The 10,635-nt window shown below is 36.3% G+C and overlaps 1 protein-coding gene across 4 annotated transcripts in view; it reads left to right on the top strand.

The window, feature by feature from the left end:
• The window catches only part of RAI14 (retinoic acid induced 14), a 96,615-nt gene that overhangs the window by 72,788 nt on the left and 13,192 nt on the right, over positions 1 to 10,635 (top strand). For all 4 annotated transcript variants that reach the window (XM_042825628.1, XM_042825627.1, XM_042825625.1 and 1 more), the window contains exons 4-8: positions 2,885 to 2,973; positions 4,622 to 4,686; positions 7,134 to 7,191; positions 7,878 to 7,948; positions 9,377 to 9,483. In XM_042825628.1, the coding sequence (XP_042681562.1) occupies positions 2,885 to 2,973; positions 4,622 to 4,686; positions 7,134 to 7,191; positions 7,878 to 7,948; positions 9,377 to 9,483 (390 nt within the window). The remainder of the gene's footprint in view (positions 1 to 2,884; positions 2,974 to 4,621; positions 4,687 to 7,133; positions 7,192 to 7,877; positions 7,949 to 9,376; positions 9,484 to 10,635) is intronic.

Raw genomic sequence — 10,635 nt, 5'->3', positions numbered from 1 at the left:
AACAGATGGGAAAAGAAGAAAAAAGTAGGGGGGTATTAACTTTAAAATAAAGAATAATAATAATAATAAATAATAGATAATAATAATAATAATAAATAATAGAATTACTCCTCATAGGGAGATTCTTGTTCAGTGCTCTGTTATATACTTTAACTTACGTATGATTGTAGTAGGATCATCCCAGTCTGGAATAATTCTCTTGTATTTCATGAGCAGGGTGGATTTCCAGTAAGCCAGTTCAGCTCACCAAAGAGGCAGATAACTAAACAAGCTTCCCACCCCAATCTCTTTTAGATCTTTAAGAAAAAAATATTGACTTTCAGACTTGGTAGCAGTAAGGAAGGGATATGCAGAAAGCATGTGGGAGGGAGTTGTAGCACCCCCAGCGCTGTTAGGTTTAGGTAATTGTGAATGAATGTGAGGGACTCTCCAGATAACTTCCATGCTTTTGTTAGATACTTCACACATTCTCTCAGCTTTCTCAATACCTGTTCTGCTGACAGATGATGTTTCTTCATCTTAGTAATTTGGGACAAGCAATACTTTTGATTTGATTTTTTCTTAACCTGTAAAATTTTGGATAGCATTAAACTAAGTGTCTGTGTGTGTAATTTCTTTTTAAGAACTCCCTTAGGAAGTTTGTGGGATTGATGTGTTCATAGCTGCACAGCCTGAAAGGGGTTAAGATTTTCTTTTTTTTTTAATACTTTCTCTACAGTCTGATTTTATCTAAATCAAACTTCTTTTGCACTTGCATACTCTTGTTGCACTTGGCACTACTCTCCACGGCCTCTCTGTAAAATCTTAATGTCCTAGATTTAGCCAAGTTATTATTATTCAAGTATTTATTATTCTATGAATGCTGTCAAATGTAAATGAGTGAAGTGCATGCATCATGGTGTTCCTGAAATTTAATTCATTTCAATTGTATTGCATGTCTACACAAATGTTTTTGAGTCTGTTTTAGTATTATTCAGTGGATATTATGTGCTGGTCAAATTAGAGGTGTTGGAATTTGTCAGATTCCTTTTGTTCCCTCTTCCAGCTATTTTCCAAAAGCCTGAGAAAACCCTTCTTCTAAAGAAGAATGTTTACACAACTTTGCATTGATCACCAAGAACATAAAATTTTGGGTTTTTTTGAATGACCGGAGAACAGCTAGCAGCAGTACTTTTTGTGCTTTTCAAAGAATTTAGTTATGCCTCTGCTCAGATTGTTTATGGCAGTTGTAAGAGTGTGGATGAGCACGCAGAATATTTTTACATTTGCAGAGAACAGTTTGAAGCCTTAAGCATTGCCTGCCTAGTATTTGTAGGCAGCAGACGGCAGGATGGAAGGACTCCATGGAGAAAGAGAGGTAGTTGCTGTATTTGGTACAGGACCTCATTCCCACAGCTCTCCTGTTCTGATTAATTTTCAGCTCTTTGCCAGATCTTGTCAGTAGGTCTTTTTCTTCTGCTGATTTTTCATGGAATTTGCGAAGAAAAGCCTGTAGCATAGAGAAATGGTGTTGCAGTTCACATACTCTGTGCCAGAAATACGCATTTCATTCTTGCCTGTTATTCCTAGCTGTTCTCCTTAGCAGGTTAAACTTTCAATATTAGTTTTAATATTTAAAGGAAACAGTTGTCCAAAATATAAACTCCTAAACACTATGGACATGTCTACATGATTAGTTAGATTCCTTTTGGATTCCAGAGAAAAAATCTTCTAATGTGGAGATGTGTGGTGTTAAAAATGAACTTCTTTATAAGATGTAAGAAAACACCCCAAGATCACAGGCTTTTTCAATTTGGGCCATGCTTAGGATGGTACTAGCTTTTCGTACATTATTTAATAGTATTTGTTAGAAGTGTTTTATCTCTATTTTTTTTTCTTTCATTTCTTTTTCCTTTGTTCCTAATGTATATTAAGATGATAATAGCAGGACTGTACGGAAGCAGTAAGTTTGCCTGTGCTTGACTCACTTATGTTGGCACAACATGTATCAGAAGGATATAAACTTCTCCATTTTCATAAGTTTTTTCTTTGAGTTTGCTTCTCAACTTAATTAAACCAGAAGCATGTGTGTAAGATTGCTCCTGTGAATCTGGAGGTGCTAACAATATCAAAGATGTTTACTCAGTATGAAAAGGTTTGAATTAAGCATAACATCTTTAGTTTGTTCTGTGATTTCATCTTTGGTAATTTATGCTCTCAAGTGCATCCAGTCATGGTATGGTTTGTAACCTGTGCAAACTTCTACTGTTCAAACCAGCAGATACTTCAAACGAAAAGCAAAACCAAAAGTTGCAAAATACATCCGTAGTATAGTATAACAAATATCCAATGGCTTTGTTATCTTAAGGTTGCATTCACATGCATTGTCTCAGGGTTGTTGTTTCATCTCTGCAGTGAAGAAAAATTTACTCTGAAGTGGGCATTTCAGAAGCAGAACTTGATTCTGTTTAATTTAGGAACAGAATCAACTCTTAGTGTAGTTAGATATTGTCTGCTGAAATAGGAAAATTAAGATTGCGCTGAGTGCAAAGCAAGTAGAGCAAAGCCAGTTTTTGTGAATGCTTTCTTTAGTGATTTCCCAAGCACATGTATTCTATGGGGATATATTGTGTCACTAAGGATATTGGTTTAGAAATTCAGTAGATAGATGCACGTGAGGTATATGGCATGGGTTAATGAAACAGCAGCCTATATAAATACATGAATTCAAAAGCTTTTTGATGTGCCTTCTTACTTTCAGAGCTATTATCTTCTTGGGAGGTAGTGGAGGGTTGCCAGAAGACCTAAGGACAGGAATGGGAGAACTTGCTAGTACTTGGTTTGTGAATGAAAGATAAAGAAGGTCTTAGAAACAGAAATGTGTCATATAAATGCTCTCTTCCAGTTTTCACCTGGCAGCCACAAAAGGACATGCAGAATGCCTCAGGATTATGGTGACACATGGTGCAGATGTAACAGCCCAAGATGGTGCAGGTATGCCTCTGTAAACCTACTCACACAATGCAGTATACTTCATCTGCCTGTAAGTCTTGATGTGCAAATTTGGCAGTGCTGCTCCTTCCAATTCACACCACACTCTAACCTTTCCAGTTTGGACATACATGCTTTACTGCATATACAATAGAGATTTTTAGCCCATATACTATAAGTATCAGCATTTGTGTCTGACTCCAGTAATTGCAAAATAGTTAATTTTATTAATTATTGCTGTTGATATTATTATAATTCCCCTTCTCTCTTCCTTGCCTGTCTCCTCCTCCCTCCCAGCTTTTTGGTCATTTCATTTAAGGCTTTGCATAGATTAAATCAAGATCTTGTGCTTTGCTTTTATGTGTATCCAAGCTATTAACCCCATTTAACTGTACTGAAGTTGCAGTTTCCTCAGGATTATGACATAGTGAAAATTGCTGATACAAGCCAAACTGAGCTGAGAACTATTAAGTGTGCTGCTTCAGCCCTCGAAAGTCCTGTGCCTTAATTAATACTCTAGTAGGAGAATAATGAGAGCTGAATTTGAAATTGGCAAACTCTTCTTAATAGATTTCAGTTGATCTACCTGTTGTCTGTGCCCAGCATTTCCTCTGTCTAGCAGAATCACCTAACTGAGGTGTCAGTAGTCTGTCTTTCTTGTAATGATCTGTAAATGTTGGGTTCACTGGGTTTTAGCCGTTGCTTCCAGCCTGGTTGAATTTTTCATAAATAGAAATTGTATGCCTCTGTGAGAAAGCATCTGTGATACTGGGAGAAGCGTTCAGATTAAATGTAATGATAAGAGAATATACACACCTGACTTGAACTATTATTCAGAATTCATACTTCATCTTGCCTCAAGATTTATTAGTCACTTGGATAATAGTAAGTTGTCTGCTCACTCTTGAGAGTGTCAACCCTGCATTCCTTAGGTAATGCCTTTCCTGCTGACGTCTCATTATTCACTGTGAGGTTCTGTCATAAGTGGATCTACTGTCTGCGTTGATTACTAAATCATAACTCCTTCTTTCTTCCTTGTATAGATAATTTAGTCTTCTGCTGTCTTTGGCCTTTAAGATTTTTCAGGTGTTGTGTTGTGTAAGAAAGAACTAGAGGACAGACTGCAAAATCTTTAATCATTAATTGATAGTTAGTAAATCATTGTATTGCATTGCTAAATATGAGCTCATAGATGCTAAGTAAATTAATAGAAAGAGAAGCCTATTAAATGCAGAAATGAATAGTCATATGTCCCGAGTCATTATATGTGTGCATTCTGTGGATGATTCAAATTTGTTGTAGTGGTAACTGGTGAATGTGGATGTTTTTGCTCTCCAAAATGGGTTCCTTTTTAATCCAAGGAGGGGGAAAAGTAAAGCAGATACATTGGCAGACATCTCTGCAAGGGAGGGAGGGTCTGTCACACAGTTTCTGTAATTCCTATATCTAAAAGTAGACATTAAGATTATCCTGTTTCCTGCCTGAACAATGGTCTGTTGTAACTATATTCTGCTTGATATAGGATTTTATTTTATTTGTTCATATTTTTCATGTGTTGGTCAATTAAAAATCTTGCCTTTGTTATGGAAGAGCTTATTCCATTGTCTTTGAGTGACTGAATACTAATTTTGCTTTGCATTTGTTGATGTAGGGCACAGTGCTTTACATCTTGCAGTGAAGAACAGCCACCTTGACTGCATTAAGAGGTTACTTCAGGTAAAGTAAAAAATGTACTAATTTTGATTATTTAGTTTCATTTTTCTTTGATGGTTCTTCACTGCATATTGATGCATTTCCTGCTAATCATAGAATCATATAAAGCCTTAGGATGGAAGAGACTTCAAAGATAATCTGGTTTTAACTGACTGTCAGGGACAGGGTTGCCATTAGATCCATTAGATCAAGCACTAGATCAGGTTGTCCAGGACACGGTCTGACCCAACTCAGCCCTGAATACCAGGGACCAGGGCATCGAGAACCTCATGGTCACTTTATCTTATCATTACCTTAAGATAACTGCAAACATAAAGTTTGTGTCCCCAGTTTATGAGGCCTCCATTGTTTGCCTACCATCAGGATGCAAATTCATAGTCTGCATCACACTCCTGTTCTGTTGTCCTTTTTTCCTGCAACCGATAGATGTTCTTGAATTTAAGACCTTTTAGGCACTGTGTGGGTAGATGATATAAAACAGTGTGATATCTCCCCTGAGTGGCCCACAGTTTCAGTTTTCCATGTGCAGTGGCTCCAACATAGAAAGACTGGGTCTGAAGCAGGTTGCAGCTTGACATTTCCCAGCTTTAGTCTGTGTGGCTGGGTGGTTTGGAAGTGGGTGATGTATAAGAGATACAGAGAAAAAGAATTCTTCATTTGTAGTGGAACTTTGACACTGATCTAACCGAATGTATTCTGTCTGTGCAATATAAAATAATCCATTTGTTGAGTCAAAGGGAAAGAAACCAAAGTAGTTTGGATACTAAAATATGGAAATACTCAAATCCTTAGTGAAATGACTGAAGGACAGTGAGAGCTTAGAAAGGGAGTAGAAAAAAGTGGGGGAGAAAAAGCCAAGAAAAATGGAAGAGAAGAGGAAGAGAAGATTCTTCTGACATTAATGCTGAAGTTGTGTGTTAGCAAATAAGAAGGGATGTCCATCTCAACTCCATTTCAGAAAGACAGGTAAATTCTGGTCATAGGGGTGATCAGAGTAATAGATACATTTTTAGAAATGTAGGTTTATCAGTAAGACTGGCAAAGAATTTGTATGAAATAATGAGCCTACGAAATAACACTGCCTGAGTGCAGCGATACAGAAAGAAATTTAGTCCTATATCTCAACTTCGTAATTGTTTTCCTCTGGCTACTTCTGGGCTCTCCAATTCAGTTGTCACCGATCTCTCTCAATGTCTCTTACTGAATTGGGTCCAATTTCACTGATTCTTACTGTATTTACTGACATCACTGTTTCTTTCCATCTTTTCTTGAACACTTGGAAGAGATTAAGAGATCATTAAGTGAGGAGACTACCTGCTTTGGGATTTCATTAGAAAAATCTACTAATTCTAGAGTAAACCCATTTAGAGCATAAACAGTGACATCAAGCTGTCATTAATTGTATCGCATGCAGCAGCATACAGTCAGTGCAGCAGATGAATGTGTTTAGTACCAAATATTCACTGCCCGTTTACCGGACAGCTACACCCAGGGAGTGATTTAGCTGATGTTTTGTTAGTTTTATTACAAAATGCATTTCTAAACAAGTTTGTAAGTGAAAATCCTTTGTTAATATTCTCCAGTGCTCTTGGAGGATGCTCTCATGCTCTTTGGAATGCTTTGTTGCTTCTGTAGACTGGCTTTGTCATAAAAGCTCTTTCTACATGTAAGAAATGTATAATCTCAATGTAAATAATTATTTTACACAGAATGAATCTTGGGTTTTTTAATATAAAATTTGGTAATTTACATGAAACTGTTTACCTAGGAAATCAAGGAAGTATTGGAGGTGATCCTATACCTGAAAGTCAGAATATATAATATTTGATTTCACAAATCTATTATTTCAGTGTGATATCTTTATTTGTCATAAACTAGAATTTTCTATACCAAAGTAAGTCTGGATAAAGATTTGTAATTTGATATTTTTATGTTTAGTACCTCAAAGCCTAGCTTGGCCAGTAGGAATAGGTGGCTTAAAATACTACAATATGTAACTGGATTGTAGATGCTTTAGATCTTACAAATGGAAACAAAGTGTTATTTGCTTTAACAGGAATAATTTTGGATTAATTGCCTTAGGCTAAGATTGCTTTAGCTTTTAGTGGAATGTAAAATAGGAAGCTTTTCTGAGGCATGGAGGTCAGATTCTTGTTCATTTTTGCATATGAATTGTTCCAAAACAATTTTTTTTTAGGTACATCTTCACCATGCATGTTTACTGTGACTTCAGTATAAGCTGTTAACAAGAAAGGGAAGTTGAGATTGGTAGAGAGCAAAGCTGTGTCTTTTATCAGTATTCTTGTTCATTTCTATTGCATGGATGGAGCTTTCTGTAGGAGCTCATAGAACTATTCTCAGACATGTTCAGCTGTCCATTCTGCTCATCACTTGTATTTTATTTTTTTGACGTTTCTCTAATTTTTTTTTCTCCTTTCTGAACTGTGCAGTATAAGTGTTCAGTACACAGCACTGACAACTGTGGGAAAACAGCTTTACATTATGCAGGTAATTTCTTTGTTGAAAGTATGCACTGTCTATTTTATTATGCTTGATTTTCTCAGCTCTTGGTATAGCTTTTTACTGATGGGAAAAATAGCAGACAGAATGGTGGGCAATATTAAAGCAGGCTTTATTTCTGCTCTGTCATTCCCTTTTCTTTTCTCTCTCTATTTTTAAGATTTTGCTGGCTTTCTTTTACTAACCTTTTGATTTTATTTCCAACTTAGTATCAACACTTTTTGAAACACTTGCATTTTTAATCTGGCAGTGAAAATTTATTTACTTTTGTAAAATTAATATATTATTGATTAATTGATGATTTGAGTAGCTGAGTGTTGCATATCCATTCTCATAGATAACAAATTCTGGATATTTTTAGATAAATACTCTGAATATTGAATTTCAATTAATTACAGCCAGCAAATACACTCTTGCAGGTGCAGAGCCATTGAAAGACTTGAAAAGTAAGACTAGGCTGATTCTGATTTCAGTGTTTAAAGATTATGTATTCTCGTGTTTGTTTGGACTATAATGTCTGTTTTGTTGCTGCATACAGCTTGCTCTTCATCCTATTTGTCTTTTTTTCCTTCTTAAAAATAGAGAAACCCCACTGTAATGCTACAGTATTGCAAGTGTAAGCGTGGAACACGAATTTCAAAAAATAAAGATTTTAATGTTTTTTCTTCTTTTAGCAACATGTGGTTGTCTTCAGGCAGTCCAACTTCTTTGTGAACACAAATGTCCAATTAACATCAAAGATTTGGTAGGTACCTCTTTGTGCTTTTCCCAAAGCTTTACTACCCTCCACTTCAATCAAGCTTCAGTAGTTGAAACTATTACTGCTCTTCTACTTCATTTTGAATTTCTCTGACAAAGTTCCTTTCATGGCTTTCCGTAGCATAGCACTTCACTTTAACTCACTAGTGGCAAGGTTTGCTGCTAGTTAAATTGCAAGATTTTTAGAAATAGCTAGAATTTATTTTGGGTATATTCAAGACATGATTAAAAGTTGACTCCGTTCACTCCAGTAGGCTTTGAGAAAGACCATTACGTGGGCCTTTCAGGTACTGTGAAATGCTTAGGAAAAAAAATAATGGAGTATGGTAAACCTGGGGGAAGAAATATACTTGGTGTAGTGTAAAGGCTAAGGGACAGTACACTGACTAGCACAAAACACCTAAAAACAATCAGATCTGTCTGTGAGAATGATGTAGTTGCCTCTTAGAAAACTGTTAAAGGGATCTGACAGAAATTAGAAAAAAAAAAGAAAAAAAAAGGAGGGAGGAGGGAAGCATTAAAATATGTAATCTTTTTTTTTAATTTTTTTTTATTATTATTGTTTTGTTTGTTGAGGGGTTTGGGATCTTTCCTCATCTGGTCTTTTTGGTATGTTAAGACAAACAAACAGCAATCACAAAGATTAGACTTTAAATTTCAGCAGATGTATTTTAAAGACCAAAAAGATTTTCTAATCATTAGAAGAGAAGGCTGTGGGAGAATCTTTTATGTCCTCATCTACATAATGAGTGATCGTAAAGAAGAGAGAATCAAATTGACCTCAGAAATGGTGACAAGCAGCAGTTACAATCTGGACATGTGACACACTAGTGAAGCTAGTTGGGAAATTCCAGTTACGGGTTAAGGAAGAAAATAATTCTTACCTCACAGTTGGTGAAACGCTGTAAATGAGACTGAGAGACATGCTTTCTCTGCCCTTGGGCATGCTTAAAACCTCTTTGGACAAGTCTCTGAGCAGTGTACCATAATGTGAAGTTTGCCTTGCTTTTGACTGAAGACAAAGATTAAGAAGCACCAGACGCTTTCTAAAGGTGTCTTCCAACTGCAGTTATTCTGTGATTCTGTGAAATCTTGTGGTTTTGCCTAGTGCTCAAAGTTATCCTTTTGTTGTGGAGATATCCATAGGCATTGTACAGTTGCAAAATCACTTAGTTGTAGCATTAAGCGAACAGAAAAGGGAGTACAGACAGCATTCCTATTCTCAATGCTTTGCTGAGTGAATCCATCCCCCATGGTCAAGGAAGGGATTAAATAAAGCCAGCTACATTTATAATACACAAGAAAAATATACAGTGCTGTGTAGAAGAAAAGCTCATATCCGACCTTTAAACCTCAGAGTTGTATTTGTAAGGTGTCAAATTATTGTTCATGGTTTCTTTAAATGCATTCCTAGGATGGGAACATACCTCTGCTGCTTGCAGTACAAAATGGCCATACAGAAGTCTGTAAATACCTTCTGGATCATGGAGCAGACATCAACACAAGGGATAAAAATGGAAGGTACAGCAGGTTAACATCACCATGCTAATTCTTTCCTAAGGCTGACTGTCAAATGAAGCTCCCTACCCAAAATAGTCATTACATGAAACAATGTCCCCAGTAGCGGAGAAAGTGAGTACTAGACATTGTTGAGAAGGCTTAAGGAATTCTGCCCAATGAGAAAAGCAAAAGAGAAACTAAGTAACTGTAAAATGAAGTAAACTGTTTTTCCTTGCGCTACCAGAGCGGCAAATCCCATTTTAAAATCATTCCTACAACAATCTGAATGATAGCATTTACCCACACATCACTTTGCATATGGCCCATATTTCCAATGCTGCTCTCTTTGTTCTTGGCCTGAGTTAGTTTTGCCAACTTAAATCCTAAACTATTACTTGGAAGAGACATCCTTGAGGAGCTCTCATTTCTAACACAGCCACAACAGCAAGAAAAAATACAGTAAAAATATATAATGGAGATGCTGTCTTCTCAAAAGATGCCATTTAGAAACTTATTGCATTAATAGACATATAGTATGTCATAAGTATCTGTTATTTCATAGTATTGTTTTTAAATCAAAACATTCTTATTGTGGAAAAATGCACTTGTTTTGGTGATACTGATAGAGTTTCATAAATGTTTGGTGAAACTGAAAAGGTAGAGCAGGATGCTGAGAACACTTGGCACTTACATCTAGTAGCTGTTCTTACTATTACGTGATACAGTGCCCATACTGTTCTTCACAAACATGTGAGAGGATAAGACTGGGCCTAGCTTAGTTTATGTGAGCTCAAAGTTTTGTTAGTTCACTGTTGGTTTTAAGTTGGTTAAAGAAAACCCCTTTGTCTTCTTGATTGGTTTGAATGACCTCACTGGAACTTTGAACTTGAGGTGTTACCCCTGTGGGACCTCCAGTCCACCTTTACCTCACTATCTTGACTCAACAGACAGCTTTAACAGTGTGTAGCTAGATTGGATGAAGACATTTCTGTTATAGATAAGATAGTATGTGCCAAGTACAATGTGTAAAAACAAGAAATAACATGTAACGTGGAATATACCACTTTAATTCCTCCTTTCCTATCAGCAAGGAGAATGGCTACTCTGGCACCTGCTGTTCACAAAAATGGTTATATTTTTAATGAAAAATCAGATTTCTTAACAGAAGGGTAA

The sequence above is a fragment of the Centrocercus urophasianus genome, unplaced genomic scaffold (genome assembly GCF_019232065.1).
Source record: "Centrocercus urophasianus isolate 14NV4802_14NV808 unplaced genomic scaffold, USGS_Curo_1.0 seq_25, whole genome shotgun sequence".
Classification (NCBI taxonomy): domain Eukaryota; kingdom Metazoa; phylum Chordata; class Aves; order Galliformes; family Phasianidae; genus Centrocercus; species Centrocercus urophasianus.
The sequence above is the reverse complement of the archived record's forward strand: the minus strand, read 5'-3'. Positions and strand labels throughout refer to the sequence as shown.